The sequence below is a fragment of the Salvelinus fontinalis genome, chromosome 39 (genome assembly GCF_029448725.1).
Source record: "Salvelinus fontinalis isolate EN_2023a chromosome 39, ASM2944872v1, whole genome shotgun sequence".
NCBI classification, from domain to species: domain Eukaryota; kingdom Metazoa; phylum Chordata; class Actinopteri; order Salmoniformes; family Salmonidae; genus Salvelinus; species Salvelinus fontinalis.
Window position 1 is genome coordinate 9440142 of NC_074703.1, and position 19218 is coordinate 9459359.

Sequence of the window (19218 nt, forward strand, 5' to 3'; positions counted from 1 at the left end):
TTTGTGCTGTTGTCGGTGTCCAATAATGTTTCTACCATGTTGTGTTGCTACCATGTTGTGTTGTTGCCATGCGATGTCTTAAATCTCTCTTCATGTTGTGTTGTCTCTCTTGTCGTGATGTGTGTTTTGTCATTTAAAAAAATATATAATGCCGTCATTGTAAATAAGAATTTGTTCTTTTAACTGATTTGACTAGTTAAATATCTTCAGATGTTTGTTCCGTCAGTGCAATCCGGGTTCTTTGGGACTCTAACGGTAATATAACCTCTAACTCTTATCTTAACCATTCAAATTCAATATTGTCTTGATCCCGGATCCCGGATAGCACAAACCATGTTTGTTGACATTCGCCAACTTTGTGTATAAATTAGCACAGCGGTTGTTACCTATATTTAAATGAGCCATGCCTACTTTTGAGACACCAGTCAATAAAATGAAATAAACGTATCAAATAATGTGTATAATTTCTAAGTTCATGTCAACTAAGTATACATTTTTCTAGGATTTTATTGGCGATATGCGAGTAATTTGCAGCGGTGAAAAGTCGTATTTTGGGGTATCTGTATTTTACTTTACTATTTGTATTTCAGACAACTTTTACTCCTCTACATTACTAAAGAAAATAATGTACTTTCTACTCCATATATTTTCCCTGACATCCAAAAGTACTCGTTACATTTTGAATGTTTAGAAGGACAGGAAAATAGTCTAATTCACGCATTTAAAGAGAAAATCCCTAGTCAACCTTTCTGCCTCTGATCTGTTGAACTGACACAAATGCTTTGTTTGTAAATCATGTCTGAGTGTTGGAGTGTGACCATGATTGTCTGTATAAAATTTAAAAAACAAGAAACCCGTGCCGTCAGGTGTGCTTAATAAAATACATTTGAAATTATTTCGATACTTAAGGTATCTTTACTTTTACTAAAGTATGACAATTGGGTAGTTTTTCCACCCCTGGTGATCTGTGAGTGGAAACGTCTACCACAAATTCTTTGGACAGGCAAAATAGCAGCCACTATTCTATTTGATAGAGGTCCTTCGTTTGGCGCCAGATTTCAGTTCTTTCTCAGTAGTAATTTGAAGAAACGAAGATAGCTAGCTAGAGAAGTGACTGAAACCATAAAATAAGGCGAACAATATAATTATTTGCAAGAAAATGTCGTTTTCTTGGTCACTACACAAAAAGTATACAATCGACAACGTAATTTGACCCGAAGTGACCTTCATTACCTCAAAGTGGCATTGTTGCTTGCCGTGTGATACACACTGTCACTGCTTGCTACGTTGACGTCGCTTCCCCGGATTTCGCACTGCCTGGAGTGGAGATCATATTCATCATTTGTTTGCTAGCTTGCTGTACGCATTGTTGCGAGTATAAGCAGTGTGGGAAATATATGGCTCTGAACAAAACTACACTGCTCAAAAAAATAAAGGGAACACTTAAACAACACAATGTAACTCCAAGTCAATCACACTTCTGTGAAATCAAACTGTCCACTTAGGAAGCAACACTGATTGACAATAAATGTCACATGCTGTTGTGCAAATGGAATAGACAAAAGGTGGAAATTATAGGCAATTAGCAAGACACCCCCAATAAAGGAATGATTCTGCAGGTGGTGACCACAGACCACTTCTCAGTTCCTATGCTTCCTGGCTGATGTTTTGGTCACTTTTGAATGCTGGCGGTGCTTTCACTCTAGTGGTAGCATGAGACGGAGTCTACAACCCACACAAGTGGCTCAGGTAGTGCAGTTCATCCAGGATGGCACATCAATGCGAGCTGTGGCAAAAAGGTTTGCTGTGTCTGTCAGCGTAGTGTCCAGAGCATGGAGGCGCTACCAGGAGACAGGCCAGTACATCAGGAGACGTGGAGGAGGGCAACAACCCAGCAGCAGGACCGCTACCTCCACCTTTGTGCAATGAGGAGCACTGCCAGAGCCCTGCAAAATGACCTCCAGCAGGCCACAAATGTGCATGTGTCAGCATATGGTCTCACAAGGGGTCTTAGGATCTCATCTCAGTACCTAATGGCAGTCAGGCTACCTCTGGCGAGCACATGGAGGGCTGTGCGGCCCCACAAAGAAATGCCACCCCACACCATGACTGACCCATCGCCAAACCGGTCATGCTGGAAGATGTTGCAGGCAGCAGAACGTTCTCCACGGCGTCTCCAGACTCTGTCACGTCTGTCACATGTGCTCATGTGCTCAGTGTGAACCTGCTTTCATCTGTGAAGAGCACAGGGCGCCAGTGGCGAATTTGCCAATCTTGGTGTTCTCTGGCAAATGCCAAACGTCCTGCACGGTGTTGGGCTGTAAGCACAACCCCCACCTGTGGACATCGGGCCCTCATACCACCCTCATGGAGTCTGTTTCTGACCGTTTGAGCAGACACATGCACATTTGTGGCCTGCTGGAGGTCATTTTGCAGGGCTCTGGCAGTGCTCCTCATTGCACAAAGGCGGAGGTAGCGGTCCTGCTGCTGGGTTGTTGCCCTCCTACGGCCTCCTCCACGTCTCCTGATGTACTGGCCTGTCTCCTGGTACCGCCTCCATGCTCTGGACACTACGCTGACAGACACAGCAAACCTTCTTGCCACAGCTCGCATTGATGTGCCATCCTGGATGAGCTGCACTACCTGAGCCACTTGTGTGGGTTGTAGACTCCGTTTCATGCTACCACTAGAGTGAAAGCACCGCCAGCATTCAAAAGTGACCAAAACATCAGTCAGGAAGCATAGGAACTGAGAAGTGGTCTGTGGTCACCACCTGCAGAATCACTCCTTTATTGGGGGTGTCTTGCTAATTGCCTATAATTTCCACCTTTTGTCTATTCCATTTGCACAACAGCATGTGAAATTTCTTGTCAATCAGTGTTGCTTCCTAAGTGGACAGTTTGATTTCACAGAAGTGTGATTGACTTGGAGTTACATTGTGTTGTTTAAGTGTTCCCTTTATTTTTTTGAGCAGTGTATAACAGTGTGTGTCAGGTGATGATGACCTGGACCTTCTAACAGCTGCTGGCTGAGAACGAGGCTGGAGAGGACAACCTAGATGATCTGTTTGACAACGATGATGAAGAGTACAGGGAGGGGCTGGAGAGGGAGGAAGAGGATGAAGTTGTTGCCCTCTTTGGAGATGTGGATGGCATTGAAGAGGAGGAAGAAGTTTAAACACAGCCGTCTGTAGGGAAGGCTCCGGACAACCTCAATAAATCCCAAGAAGGTTTACAAGGTTTGTCCACAAGGAGTTCAGTACTTCAAAAATGATTATGATAGCGCTATAGCATAGCATTAACGCCTATAGTATGTATAGAGTAAATGTTTCTAAAATGCAGATACCTTCTCTTAAAGTATGTCAGCTTCGCACGCTGTCTCCTTTTCTTTTTAATTCATGGCAAATTTCTGGTTGTAATCATATCTGTTGTGTTTCTGTGTGTTCTCAGAGGAGCTGAGGCGTATTCAGGAGCAGATGCAGAGGCAGCAGCTAGAGGCCTCCCAGAAGAGCTCTACAGCCACCTTTACCACAAACAGCATCCCAGGAACAAAGGCACCTTCTAAAGCGAACACTCCCTCATAGAGTCCCCCCAAACAGAGCTCCTCCAAGCCAGTTCGTCCCACACAGAAGACCAAGCCCCAAGCCGGTATTACTTTCAGACGTTTTTTTAGCCCAGGTAGTTCCATTTGAGTTTCAGAGTGTATTCTCATCAAAGTCTAGGCTGACCATACAGGAACACAGTGGTGACACCATGTCAAATAAGAAGCATCTGTGTCAAGTGAAATAGGTGAGGGTGGTGGATGTGTGTTTTAAAGGAATCTCTTCATCTGTTGTTTTTGACAGTAGGAAAGCCCTCGTCTGCCCCAGACCGAGGAGCCGGCACCAAGCTACAGGAGTCCTCTGACTTCACCGCTCAACTCAACAACGCTGACCTGTTCAAACGCAAAGGTCAAAGGACAGCTCACCAGGTCCAGCCCAGCGCTACAGCAGCCGCTACAGACACCAGAGGTCCACTGGTGGAGATTAAGACTCACAGCTCCTTCCAGCCAATAGCAAGCAGTAGTAGGACCAACAATACTGTACGTTCATCACTACCTTCCCAGTCCAATGCTGCTGCAGCTCTGTCCGCCGTACGACAGGCCAACCCCCTTCCATCTCTCCCTAAAGACGTCGCCATCGAGAAGTACTCTGGACTGAGGTCAGAGCACACACACACACCTCTCTCGCACACGCACTCATCTACCTATAACACACACAAACACTCCAAGGTTTCTTGTCCGAAGCTCAGATCTGGATTCTGATTGGTTCGTTGGTTTCAGGCGACCACGCGTGTCCTCCATGGAGATGGATCGTATAAGATGGCCGACCGCAAGCTGATCCGGCTCTCCCAGTTGCCTGAGCGCCTGGCCCGGGAGAAACTGGAGGACTGCGGCTGGGTCACCTTCGCTGTGCTGGTCAACAAAGCCACACCACAGAGCAACAGCAGTGTAAGACCAGAATTACCCCTCTATATCACAGGAGGTTGGTGGCACCTTAATTGGGGAGGACGGGCTCGTGGTAATGGATGGAGCGGAGTAGGTGGAATGGTATCAAATACATCAAACACATAGATTCCATGTGTTTGATGCCATTCCATTTGCTCCATTCCGGCCATTATTATGAGCCTCAGCAGCCTCCACTGCTCTATACTGTATACCAACATGCAACTTCAACATCTACAGTAGGTCACTGATCATTTGGTTTTATTGACATGGACACTCAGGACTCCAGAAGTATGTAAGGTTGACCAATGTTCAATAAAATAAGTCATTGACTTGATAAGACGTGGGCCAACCTGTAATCATTTCAGATGGGTCAGAGATGTCAGCGCTAAGACTTGTCTCCCTCCCTCCTTCCCTCCCTCCGCTCACAGGGTAAGACGTCCAGCATCTGGAAGCTGTCTGACCTCCATGACCTGCAAGTGTACGTGTCTCTCTTGCTGTTTGGGGAGGTGGATAAGGAGCACTGGAAGACTGAGCCAGGCACCGTCATGGGCATCCTCAACCCCAACCCCATGAAGGCCAAAGACGGATATGACGGGGTGTGTGTGTGTGTCTGTGTTTACTTTCTCTGTAGTATGTGTATGTGTGTGTCTGTGTTTACTTTATCTGTAGTATTTGTGTGTGTGTCTGTGTTTACTTTATCTGTAGTATGTGTGTGTGTGTCTGTGTTTACTTTCTCTGTAGTGTGTGTATGTGTGTGTGTGTTCTCACCATCACTCTATCTTCTCTCCCCCAGGTGTCTCTGTCGGTGGACCACCATCAGAAGGTATTGTTGATGGGGGAGGCTCAGGACTATGGCACCTGTAAGGCAGCCAATAAGAACGGAGACCCCTGCTCTCAGATTGTCAACCTGGTGGGTTTGCCTTTGCATCCAGAAACACACACAACCTGAACCGCTCAACAGCTCCTCCATCCACTCTCTGACCCACACTGACCCTCAGAACCGACCTTAAGGCTGATCGGTGTCATTCATATTTACTGTGTCAGTCATATACCACCGCCAAATAGAGAGGGACATTTGAGAACTTGTGAAGTGACATCGTTGAAAGCGTTTCTCTGCAGTAGGAGGGTGTAGAACTGTTGTCCTGTGCTATCTCTCTCTGCAGTAGGAGGGTGTAGAACTGTTGTCCTGTGCTATCTCTCTCTCTGCAGTAGGAGGGTGTAGAACTGTTGTCCTGTGCTATCTCTCTCTCTGCAGTAGGAGGGTGTAGAACTGTTGTCCTGTGCTATCTCTCTCTGCAGTAGGAGGGTGTAGAACTGTTGTCATGTGCTATCTCTCTCTCTGCAGTAGGAGGGTGTAGGACTGTTGTCATGCGCTATCTCTCTCTCTCTGCAGTAGGAGGGTGTAGGACTGTTGTCATGTGCTATCTCTCTCTCTGCCGTATGAGTGCCAGTACTGCCAGTACCACGTCAAGGCCCAGTATAAGAAGATGAGTGCCCAGCGGGCCGAGCTGCAGTCGTCTTTCTCAGGGAAGGTCAAGGGGAAGGTCAACAGCCTGAAGCAATGACTGTGTCAGACCGGCTTCCACTACCTCGGCTTGATCTCACCAGCCTGCGCTGCCGCACTGTGTGTGTGTCACAGTGAATATTGTGTGCATTTGTGTGTTGGTTGTTCAGTGTGTTTACCTATGTAAGCGTCAGTCGTCTCTAAGCAGTTCTTTCCATTAGTGCACGTAATCAGCCGGTTCAATTTCAACTGGCTACTTTTTCCACTTCATATTAAGTAGGCAACTTTTCATTTGAGTTTCAATTGGCTAGTCCGTCAAGCCATCTCCCACTAGAATGAAAGATATGCATCTTCTAGTGATTTATTGATAGGATAGGTGCCTGTCAGTCACAAAGCGAGCAATGACAGGGAAATGCAGTCTGCTGTCTGTCCCGCCTCCCGGTACAATTTGTGCTCACTGTGGTTGGTTGCAGTCAGATTTCTTTACACAGAGGGAGAGAGCATGGTGGTCGGGAATTTGCACGTCCCACGTAATGTAAGTGGTAATGATGAGTCGAAACCCACTTAGCCAAATTATTGTTTTCTGGCAGATTCATTTATTTCTTTTATTTTGCGTGTTTCACATAGCCAATCACGCGGAGTCGTGGCGCATTGGCTATGTAATGTGCGTTGATTGACAACTGAACAGCAGGTGTTGACTAGTTTATTAAAGGTGTCGAACGGTCTTGAATAAAGTCTCCTGTATCCCTTTGTCATTCATAAATCCTGCAACGTGATTATATGTCCGTGGTATCGCATCAGACAAGTAAACCGAAGGACTTTCCTAGGATTCCTTTGCTAGGATGTCGGCATTTGCCAGATGGTGATTCTAATGTGAGTGACTCTGGTCTCGTCGGTCAGTGTAGCCTACCCAATGGCATCTTTGAGAGAGTCTGTCATCTGACTCCCTTATTTGCATAGGCTACTGGTAGGCCGAGTCTTTTTGGAGATGATCTACAGGTAAATTGTGAAAACATTTGATGAAGATGGTGAACCATCACTGCAGGGACGTTAAGTGTGGAGAGAAGCATTCTGCTCCAAATATGATAATTAGGGCCCTCATGGAATCCAGGCATTAAAACAATTCAACAATATTCAATAATTTATTGACCTTAGTAGGGATGAACTAAATGTATTGAAAATGTATTATTTGCTCAAGTTTATCACAATACATGAACAGAATGCAATACCACAACACATCTTTCTACTCTGGGAGGTAAACTCGATAATTTGTTCAATAATTTCGCTGTGTATTTCAGATGGAATCAAGGTATTAGACCAATGGTCGCATTCCTAGTCGATCACCAAATATTTCTGTAGAAAAGCCAACGAACGACAAAGGCTTGCGCTCCTTTTTAACATTGTGTTGAGCTGTTGCCGGTAGGTGCACTTGATTCAAAAGTCCTGCGCACTGGGTAAATCTTCCCGTGAGACAAACTCCGCCTACCCAGAAGACCGGTGTGCCGAAAATCCCCCTCTTCGCGTTCTTCATTTCTGCGACTTGCTTGTTAGTTGAGATTTCTGCTCTACATTCCGTTGTCAGTTTAGCCTACATTTCACTGATTTTTAGTAGTTTTCTGTTTGGCTATTTGTTTTAAGTGTATGTGCCGGTTCTAGCTTGTATGACCCTGTACCTCCCTGGGCGGCTGCCCATGTCGCCCGTACCTAATACCGCTACTGATTTTGTTTTAGTCTATAAATAAATCTCGTTGCCAAAATTCGTCATCTCTTCCATGTCTGAAAGTGTAAGGATAATAATACATTAACATACATTAATTATTCATTTCGGTTTCCTATCCTTATGTGAAGTTTGTTCTATAGAAAGTATTTGACTCTAGCCACAAAATTAAGGCGATTAGGGAGGGGGGAGGGATTTTCGGCACAACGTCGGCAAATCTGTGACTAAATCGAGTGCATCTACTGTGCTGCCCAATCAGGTCGCTCAAATCACCGTGGCTACAGAGCGTCCATGACCCTGGCCACAGCCAAGTTTAATAGGCTAGTAGCCGGTCCCAATGGCGTGTGTAAACCTAGCATGATGGCAGATCAGGCAGACTGCTCAGAATTCTAATTCACCTACTATCAACATTATTTAATCATCCTGTCAGACCAATATAACTGTCTTGTCTCCAGTGTAAGTACACATACTTCAAGCCTGCTGATCGCTGTGTGGAGGAGAAGCATGAGCTGCAGTGGCACGACGCCACCAAACGCTTCTTCAAGTGCCTCTGTGGACAGAGAGCCATCGCACTGGACCGCCTGCCACACAAACACTGCAGGTGAGACATGTACACACACGCGCTACAGTCGAGGCGCTCACTCTGAAACACAATGCAGGTCACGTGCTACTGCGTTCATCAGATATGATAATGCTACGTTCTCTATTGCAGTAACTGTGGCCTGTTGTAATGGGAAAGAGACGGCATATTGAAGGTAAGTGTCGCGTTTTAGTAGGTTTGGAGTTCAGATGGACCCAAAGCACTTCCTTCTCCCATCTGATTGGTCCTTGGTTTGACTACTACTTCCTGTTCCTGTCCACAGGAGAAGTTAGGGCCTTAGATAGCTGGGGAGCTGCTCGAGGTGATGAGCAGCCCAAGTTCCTCAACGGCCTGCTGTAGTCCTCAGTCACTTACAATCACCTTCATCATTGTCTTCATCATATGAAGCGACTGCTGCTGGTGCTATTGGACTTTCTTGTGTTATATTTATCTGCGTGTTGTAGAGTGCTTTTTAAATGTCCTTTTAATGTTGTTTTTTTATACTGTGGATATAATTTGAAGTTGATTATGGATTTTAAATTGCTGCGTTTTGAATGGATTCAATTGTATTTCCGAATGAGTTGTTTGTTGATCCCTCCTGCTGGCTTTGATGGGAATGTGCTGATTAAATCGTGCTGGGTAATTTACCAACCATCTCCTCCTTTTCTGACTTGGGCTCGATGAAAAAAATTGTCTCCTGTCCTATATTGCGTCCTTACAGTCTGAGGGAGTTTTAGAGAGGCCCAAAATTGTAACAGGAGCTGGATAAAGAGAAGATCAAGTACGTCTGAACAAGGGTCCTTATAGTTAAACTTCTCTATCTTCTCTTTCCCTCTCTGTCCTCTGCTCTCTGCCCAGTGCTGTCTAAAGCTGCAGCTGTGGAATGTTGGTAGTCTCGCATGGAATCCCGACATTAATCTCAGTCTGATGAGTTCCCCAGCACTCACTCGCACACTTTCATTTTATCATCCCTTCTTCAGCCTCCCCTCTCTCTTTTCACTTGCTCTTTCTCTACCCTCCTTCAACTCTCTTTCTCTCACACACACATTTAATTCAGGTTAGGAATCTAGGTGCTTAAGAATTCACCCCCTGATTTAGTGACACTTACTGTAACAATGAGAAGCTCTATATATGCCAAAAAAAAATATTTTTCACAGCAGTACATTTTATTGGTGTCTGGTTCTGAATTACAGTTACAGGTTTCATATTTGTGATTACAGTTGGGTTACAATACAGAAAAGACCGTACAGTTTGATACACAGACAGATGTGAAAGATACACAGACCACACCAAACAGTACACCACACAGATACATGTACAAACATAGAGATTGAAATAAGCATGCATAGAAACACACAACCAATCACGACATCCTCCTTTATCAAACATGACCTGCCAGTCTAATAGTTTTTAATATAAATGTTACAAAACTGTTTTATCTACATAATACTACCATTTTAAATGATTGAGTTTAATGGTTTTGTACGTAAACCTTTTAACTCCTAGGTGAGTGATGTTTTGGCCACCGCCCATGGTCTTGTTATGTCCGTCTGATAGGCTAGGTATCTTAAGTGGCACAGGGTCCTGCCAATCACAGGCTGGTGCACTATGTTCTGATCTCCTTGGCCTATGGAGCATGCTCACCAACCGCGGGGATAGCGGGGGTAGAGTCCATCATAGTGGAACTCACGCCACTGCTCTGTCTTCTCCCGTGTCCTCTCATCCTGCTCTGTGGATGGAGAGAGGAGGAGAAGGGAAAGAGGGTTGAGGGTTTTTTGTTTGTGCCAACCTGCAGAGTGTAGAACGCGGAGGACTATGAAAGTGTATTTCTGTCCTTCATGTGAAACACTTCGGTTTACTTATGTGGGAGAAAACACTTCCCAGTAACACAATAGGCACAAGAACTACCACAAACCCAACACATCCCTATACAGACGTGTGGTCAAAGTGTTCAGTGCAGCACACTGTGTGAAAACTGTGATTAGACTCTGTGATTACTGCAGATAAATCAAGCTGTGGCGTTTACCACTAAGAGGTATAAGGGTCTGAGTTTAACCAAATGGGCACTTATGGTTTTAAACCTCATCTTTGGAACAGAGTTAGTCGGTCTTACCATCGCGCTCCTCTTCCACATAGTTCTCAAACTCGTTCCTCTGTTCGTCATAGTACTCCCTCCTCCTCTCATCAGCTGACAGCCTTACCCTCTGCTCAGCTACGGAGGGAGGGAGGAGGGGGAAAAGAGAGAGAGAGATGGAAGAAGGTGTTATGGTCACTAAGGTAGAGTGAGAGGTGTTGTCTTAGTTACGTAATGAACCTCAAAGATGTTTGGCGCCAAACTTCCAACCTGTCCTCACCTCACACTTTCCTCACGCCACACATTACAGGCAGTCCAACTCTATCACACAGTTTTTGGGAGAGATATTGTACCTGTAGCTTTATACACACACACACACACACACACACACACACACACACACACACACACACACACACACACACACACACACACACACACACACACACACACACACACACACACACACACACACACACACACACAGAGGCCGGTGCTGTATACATTGGACACTAGCCCTCATTGGGGTACTCACAGACGTTTTAAGGTGACATCACAATATTTTGGAGTACACACACACACTGAATAGTTTGGTTGTGTTCTTACAAAACGGTCTGGTGGAATGAGGCTTTGCGGAATGGAAACTTTCTCAGGTACTAGACTTACTGGTTGGGTTCGCTATCTCTCCCTCTCTCTCTCTGTCTGATTCAATTCAAAGGGATTTATTGGCATGAGAAACATATACTTACATTACCAAAGCAAGTAAAATAAACAATCAAAAATTAACAATAAACATTACAATCACAATTTTCTAAGGGATAGACACATTTCAAATGTCATATTGTGGCTATGTACAATGTTATAATGATGTGAAAATAGTTAAAGTACAAAAGGGAAGAAAAAAAAATATTGGTTGTATTTACTGGTTGCCCTTTCCTTGTGGCAACAGGTCACAAATCTCTCTTTCTCTCCCTCTCTCTGTCTCTCTGTCGTCGTGGCTGCAGACCTGCTCACGTGTCTTAATGTAACCCAATGACCAAGTTAACAGACCTTTCCATTATCCTCCTCAGGTTTCTTCTCTTTCTTTTCTCCCTCTCATTTCCTCTTGTTCTCTCTCTCTCTGCACTAGAATGGTTAATTGGTCCACACATTCCTGTCTCAGCTCCTGCAGTGCCTTCCATTTTACCTGCGCATCACTCCACTAACACGGTCACAACAAAGTCGTATACACACATACACACACATTTACACATACCCTCACGCACACACACACACTTCTCTCCCTTCTCTCTCGTGCACACCCAGCGCCTTGGTGACTGGCTGGCAGGCGATATAAACAGTATTTTGAGAGAGAGAGAGAGAGGCTGCTCCATACTACCCTGTGACTCCTTTTGCTGCCTCCAGTCAGTGTGTGCGTGCGTGCCTGCCTGCGTGTGTGTGAAACAGATGGCTTCAAATGCTTTTAAGCTTTTGGAGCAGCTGCCAGCGATACACCTGTGGGAGTCTTCAGTCTGCCCTCAGAGTTCACAGCCATGACCTCAAACCACACCACCCAACATTTTAATCCACAGACCATAAAATTAATATACTTTGAGTACACACACCCACACACACACACACACCACCAGTCTCTACAGAGTTCTGCAAACCTCCCAAAACAAACTGTCCATAATGGCACCAGCAACTTCAACCACATGCAAACACTACCATCATCAACCCGCATGCCCCCTGTCCTGCCCCTGCCCTGGCTCCATGGTAACGCCCCATAGTGACGGTAAACAGCCTCACCGAGGACCTCCGCCTCATGTTTGGCCGAGCGCCGACTACGCTTTTTGAAGAAGTTTGCTGCATCCGCCTCGGGCATGAAGACTCGCCGCGCTGACCCTGGGGGCAGAGGGTAGCAGGTAAGGGTCAAAGAGGGCCATTGGGGTCACTCGGGTTGGGAAGGGGAATGGAACATATGACACTCACCTTTGGGCTCTGCAGCTTTTCCCTCTCTTCCATCTCTCACCGATGCACTCCGCACCCCGGGGGAGACTGGGAAAGAGAGAGAGAGGTTTATGTCAATTTTACACTTGAGCTGATCAGCAAGGCCTCTTTCTAGAAGTTCTGCACAGGCACCTTTCAGAAAAAAGTCTCACCGTAAACATCAAACCTACACCATAAAAAGTAAAAAATGTCACCCTCCACCTCCTCTCCCACACCCTACCTTGACCCCACCCCCCCCCAGCATGTCAATCCCTTATCGTGGTACTTACGTGTGAGGATGAGGAGGGTGGCGAGCAGAGAGAGAAAGACCAGATGAGTCCAGGGCATGATGAAGAATACAGTGAAGCAGCGCTGCGAACAGTGAAGTTATGAACTGAGAGAGAGAGGGAGAGGCGAGGGAGGGAGAGGGGAGGGATAGAGAGAGTGGGTGTAAAGAGAAAGAGAGGGAGTTTTGGGGAAGGGGGACAGCTGGAATTTCATTTGCCTAGAGGAGGGGGCCATGAAATATAACCTGAGCCAGAATCTGTTGTCGTTACTGAAGAGAGACACTTAAGAACACACAAGAAAAATCTCCAGAGACTATATACAGGGGGGCACCGGAACAGAGTCCATGTGTGGGGGCACCGGTTAGTTGAGGTAATATGTACATGAAGGTACAGTTATTAAAGTGACTCTGCATAGATGACAACAATAGAGTAGCAGCGGTGTAAAAGAGGGGGAGAGGAGGGGGGGGGGGGGGCAATGCAAATAGTCTGGGTAGCCATTTGATTAGGTGTTCAGGAGTCTTATGGCTTGGGGGTAGAAGCTGTTTAGAAGCCTCTTGGACCTAGACTTGGTGCTCCGGTACCGCTTGCCGTGCGGTAGAAAAAAGAACAGTCTATGACTAGGGAGAAAATTTTAAACAAATAAACAAATAAACTCAGCAACAACAAAAAAATAGCTTTTTCAGGCCCCTGTCTTTCAAAGATAATTTGTTGTAAAGGGTTTAAACACTGTTTCCCATGCTTGTTCAATTAACCATAAACAATTAATGAACATGCACCTGTGGAACGGTCGTTAAGACACTAACAGCTTACAGACGGTAGGCAATTAAGGTCACAGTTATGAAAACTTAGGACACTAAAGAGGCCTTTCTCAAAAGAAAGATGCCCAGGGTCCCTGCTCATCTGCGTGAACGTGCCTTAGGCATGCTGCAAGGCGGCATGAGGACAGATGTGTCAGATGTGGCCAGGGCAATAAATTAAAATGTCCGTACTGTGAGACGCCTAAGACAGCGCTACAGGGAGACAGGATGGACAGCTGATTGTCCTCGCAGTGGCAGACCACATGTAACAACACCTGCACAGGATCGGTACATCCGAACATCACACCTGCGGGACAGGTACAGGATGGCAACAACAACTGCCCAAGTTACACCAGGAATGCACAATCCCTCCATCAGTGCTCAGACTGTCCGCAATAAGCTGAGAGAGGCTGGACTGAGGGTTTGTAGGCCTGTTGTAAGGCAGGTCCTCACCAGACATCACCGGCAACAACGTCGCCTATGGGCACAAACCCACCTTCGCTGGACCAGACAGGACTGGCAAAAAGTGCTCTTCTCTGACGAGTCGCGGTTTTGTCTTACCAGGGGTGATGGTCGGATTCACGTTTATCGGAATGAGTGTTACACCGAGGCCTGTACTCTGGAGAGGGATCGATTTGGAGGTGGAGGTTCCATCATGGTCTGGGGCGGTGTGTCACAGCATCATCGGACTAAGCTTGTTGTCATTGCAGGCAATCTCAACGCTGTGCATTACAGGGAAGACATCCTCCTCCCTCATGTGGTACCCTTCCTGCAGGCTCATCCTGACATGACCCTCCAGCATGACAATGCCCCCAGCCATACTGCTCGTTCTGTGCGATTTCCTGCAAGACAGGAATGTCAGTGTTCTGCCATGGCCAGCGAAGAGCCCAGATCTCAATCCCATTGAGCACGTCTGGGACCTGTTGGATCGGAGGGTGAGGCCTAGGGCCATTCCCCCCAGAAATGCCCGGGAACTTGCAGGTGCCTTGGTGGAAGAGTGGGTTAATATCTCACAGCAAGAACTGGCAAATCTGGTGCAGTCCATGAGGAGGCGATGCACTGCAGTACTTAATGCAGCTGGTGGCCACACCGGATACTGACTTACTTTTGATTTTGATCCCCCCTTTGTTCAGGGACACATTATTCCATTTCTGTTAGTCACATGTCTGTGGAACTTGTTCAGTTTATGTCTCAGTTGTTGTATCTTGTTGTGTTCATACAAATATTTACACATGTTAAGTTTGCTGAAAATAAACGCAGTTGACAGTGAGAGGATGTTTCTTTTTTTGCTGGGTTTATGTCATGCAGAAGAGAGGGATGAAGGAGAGAGAGAGAGAAGGATGAGAGAAAGGGACGTATAGGAGAAGGAGAGAGCGAGTGATAAGGAGCAGAGGCAGAGATTGACTTTCATTACACCTCCCAAATCATAAGGGTGTCACTGATCTAAATGACCATGTAAGAATCACAGGTGTGTGTGGTCTGCTCCGGGTTACTGATCTGAGGTCAGTTCAGGCCAATGAGGACACTTCTTTCATCACTGTCCAATCCGTGACCAGGGTCTCGTTGGAGATGTCAAAGCTGCTTTTGTATTCGTCAGTTTGTACATGTGAAGACGTAATGTGTGTTTTACGTTTTCAACTCTGATGTTTTCGCTGCTTGGAGACTTGTAGACCAGGAGACTCTTAAGGAGGAAATACAGATGGGGATTCAAATGTGTTTGTCTGTGTGTTAACTTGCTGTGTGTGTCCATCTGTTGTATTGTGTGTGTAGATGCATATGTTTTTCCCCTGAGGGGAAGCTGGCGTGTGTGTTTCGTGTTGATGCATGCCAGCCTTGCCAGGCCTGGGCATATACAAAGCAGCAGAGCCCATTCGCCACTCTGGTATAGATGATCTCAGTACTGTGCATTGCCCCGATGGGCACAGCTCCCATAAGTTACAAACAATGTGCTATACCCTCCACAGGAGGTTGGTGGCACCTTAATTGGGGAGGACGGGCTCGTGGTAATGGCTGGAGCAGAACAAGTGAAATGGTATCAAATACATCAAACACATACAGCTGAAGTCGGAAGTTTACAAACACTTAGGTTGGAGTCATTAAAACTCGTTTTTCAACCACTCAACAAATGTATTGTTAACAAACTATAGTATTGGCAAGTCGGTTAGGACATCTACTTTGTGCATGACGCAAGTCATTTTTCCAACAATTGTTCACAGACAGATTATTTCACTTATAATTCACTGCATCACAGTTCAAGTGGGTCAGAAGTTTACATACATTAAGTTGACTGTGCCTTTAAACAGCTTGGAAAATACCAGAAAATTATGTCATGGCTTTAGAAGCTTCTGATAGGCTACTTGACATCATTTGAGTCAATTGGAGGTGTACTTGTTGATGTATTTCAAGGCCTACCTTCAAACTCAGTACCTCTTTGCTTGACATCATGGGAAAATCAAAAGAAATCAGCCAAGATCTCAGAAAAAAAATGTAGATCTCCACAAGTCTGGTTCATCCTTGGGAGCAATTTCCAAACGCCTGAAGGTACCACGTTCATCTGTACAAACAATAGTACGCAAGTATAAACACCATGGGACCACGCAGCCGTCATATCGCTCAGGAAGGAGACACGTTCTGTCTCCTAGAGATGAATGTACTTTGGTGGGAAAAGTGCAAATCAATCCCAGAACAACAGTAAAGGACCTTGTGAAGATACTGGAGGAAACAGGTACAAAAGTATCTATATCCACAGTAAAACGAGTCCTATATCGACATAACCTGAAAGGCCACTCAGCAAGGAAGAAGCCACTGCTCCAAAACCGCCATGAAAAACTAGCCTACAGTTTGCAACTGCACATGGGTACAAAGATTGTACTTTTTGGAGAAATGTCCTCTGGTCTGATGAAACAAAAATAGAACTGTTTGGCCATAATGCCCATCGTTATGTTTGGAGGTAAAAGGGGGAGACTTGCAAGCCTAACAACATCATACTTCCAAAGTTGTGGCAAAATGGCTTAAGGACAACAAAGTCAAGGTATTGGAGTGGCCATCACAAAGCCCTGAACTCAATCCTATAGAAAATGTGTGGGCAGAACTGAAAAAGCGTGTGCGAGCAAGGAGGCCTACAAACCTGACTCGGTTACACCAGCTCTCTCAGGAGGAATGGCCCAAAATTCACCCAACTTATTGTGGGAAGCTTGTGGAAGGCTACGTGAAACGTTTGACCCAAGTTAAACAATTTAAAGGAAATGCTACCAAATACTAATTGAGTGTATGTAAACTTCTGACACACTGGGAATGTGTTGAATGAAATAAACGCTGAAATAAATAATTCTCTCTACTATTATTCTGACATTTCACATTCTTAAAATAAAGTGGTGATCCTAGCTGACCTAAGACAGGAAATTCTTACTAGGTTTAAATGTCAGGAATAGTGAAAAACTGAGTTTAAATGTATTCGGCTAAGGTGTATGTAAACTTCCGACTTCACCTGTAGTTTCTTTGTGTTTGATGCCATTCCATTTGCTCCGTTCCAGACATTATTATGAGCCGTCCTCCCCTTAGCAGCCTCCACTGACATTACCCTCATATGAACTCACACAACTTATTCACACACAAATGGTAAGTCTGAAAAAATATCGGAATGTAACTTTAGCATCAGTAAGGGTAGTTCCTTCCCTGTCAAGATGTTTATGGTCTAGTTTCCTTTTTTTCAGACCTGGTTTACGACCGTTCACCCCAAGTGTGGGATGGTTTGTGAACCTTGCGGTGAGTGTGATGCAAGGTGAGTGTTTTTGTTGTACCTTTCTCATAGACATAAACATATACACACACACTGACACATACCTGTGTGTGTCTGTGATTGGCAAGCAGACAAACTCAAATGAAATGTTATTTGTCACATGCTTCGTAAACAACTGGTGAAAATAATCATGAAAATTAAATAAGATTCTTGTATGGCAGAAGAAGATTATTTGTTCAAAAACATAATAAGTCATCTAATAAGGGTCATGTAAGATTTTGTAGGTTTTTCCTTACATGTCGGTGGTGTATTTGTATATGTGTTATGTGACATACACATGAGTCATCTATGAATATTGTAAGAAAAGTGTATGTTCTGAGAATCTAACCTCTACAAAATAAATGCTTTCCTTGTAGGTTTCACAAGTCAGCGTATAAAAAAACACGACAATTACTATGAGAGAAATATAATATTTGTATGTACATTTTTCAGGTGTGAGTTTCCATGGTTAGGGCTGTGCAGCACCTCCTACTGGACAGCTGATCTATCGACAGCTATCCCTTCAGTCTCCAGTCCAGGGTTTTTACCAAGCCCTGAACTGCTTAAATTTGATATTTGTCACTGACTACTACTGGACCAATGTGCTGTCGTGAGAATGATTGTTGAGATATCTCCACTTAATAACGAAATAGATTCACTGCTGCTATTAAAGTTATGCCCCCCCTCCTCTTCCTCCTCTTCTCCCTCTCCTCCTCGTCTTCTCTCCTCTCCTCCTCCTCATCCTCATCCTTCCCGTCCTTCTTCTCTCCTCTCCTCCTCCACGTCCTCCTCCTCTCCTCCTGTCTTTCTCTCCTCTTCCTCCTCTTTTTCTCCTCTCCTCTCCTCCTCCTGCCCGCCTTCTATCTTCTTCCTCTTCTTGTCTTCTCTCCTCCTCCTCCTCCTCCTCCTCCTCCTCCTCCTCCTCCTCCTCCTCCTCCTCCTCCTCCTCCTCCTCCTCCTTCTCTCCTCATGTTCTCCTCTCTCCTCCTCCTGTCCTCCTTCTCTCATCTTCCTCTTCTTCTCTCCTCTCCTCCCCCTCTCCTCCTCTCATCCTCTCCTCCTTTTCAACAAGTGTCACATTGCATGCGTCAATGACGTCAGACAGTGTTATACAAGTGCTTTGAAATGTGTATGTCCCATATATGTGAGATCTTACAAGGCTTAGCTTACATGTCTCTTGTATGTTTTTTTAATATAATACATGCAACATTTCTGTTGTCTAAATGTTAACCACCCATAGAAGTGAGATATTACAAGAATATTCTATGAGTCTTGTTTGTGTATTGTGTATTACTGACTAGAACATATAAGAATCTCGTTAAATTATTCTATATCATTTCCATATGGGCAAGTGATGATGCAGCCAGTCAAGATGCTCTCAATGGTGCAGCTGTATAACTTTTTGAGGATCTGAGGGCCCTGAGAGCTGAATAACTTTTACTGTTTCACATTCAAGCTTCAAGGTGAAGTTCAGATGTTTTTCTTCATTCCTCTAAAAGGAATCTACCTTCAGTATCTATGTAGCCACAATAATGACAAACAGCCAGACCACCTCCACAAATACTGCAAAAGACATCATGCAGTTTACTATAATGTAGTAACTCGAGGACGCCACCTTGAGGACTGTTTATGCATTTACATAAACACATGCAGGTGTCTATGTACTGGAAAAATCAAGAAGAGAAGGCAATGTTAAGACTGAAGTAGAAAACTGAGCAGAGGAGTCTGTCCTTGGCTTTTGTTTTTCTGAGTGAATGAGTGGCTAAGAGACTGGTGGCTAAGAGACTGTGTGACAGTCTCTTAGCCACTGACACACACGCACGCACGCGCGCACGCACACACACACACACACACACACACACACACACACACACACACACACACACACACACACACACACACACACACACACACACACACACACACACACACACACACACACACACACACACACACACACGGGCAGTCCTCAGGTGTTTTCTTTGGTTCCACAGGAGAGGCATCAGCCCAAGTCAGGAAACATCTCAG

At 45.2% G+C, this 19218-nt stretch overlaps 1 protein-coding gene and 1 pseudogene across 1 annotated transcript; one reads left to right on the forward strand and one right to left on the reverse strand.

Annotated features, from left to right (window-relative positions):
* Positions 1 to 517: 517 nt before the first annotated feature.
* Positions 518 to 8933, forward strand: LOC129838361 (protein MCM10 homolog; annotated as a pseudogene).
* Positions 8934 to 9451: 518 nt separating this feature from the next.
* LOC129838722 (unique cartilage matrix-associated protein-like) lies at positions 9452 to 12709 on the reverse strand. The gene is made up of 5 exons (XM_055905879.1): positions 12619 to 12709; positions 12332 to 12397; positions 12149 to 12244; positions 10400 to 10498; positions 9452 to 10015 (listed from the first exon to the last, which is right to left on the reverse strand). The coding sequence occupies exons 1-5, from the start codon at positions 12674 to 12676 to the stop codon at positions 9927 to 9929; spliced, it is 408 nt and encodes a 135-aa protein (XP_055761854.1). The 5' UTR covers positions 12677 to 12709; the 3' UTR covers positions 9452 to 9926.
* Between the last annotated feature and the right edge of the window lie 6509 nt (positions 12710 to 19218).

Bases quoted from the DNA above. Each gene is read 5' to 3' on its own strand.
- LOC129838722 (XM_055905879.1), bottom strand. From the start codon at position 12,676: ATGCCCTGGACTCATCTGGTCTTTCTCTCTCTGCTCGCCACCCTCCTC. The intron at 12,245-12,331 runs GTGAGTGTCATA...CTCTGCCCCCAG, and splicing joins AAAAGCTGCAGAGCCCAAAG to GGTCAGCGCGGCGAGTCTTC. The intron at 10,499-12,148 runs GTGAGGCTGTTT...CTCCCTCCGTAG, and splicing joins ACATGAGGCGGAGGTCCTCG to CTGAGCAGAGGGTAAGGCTG.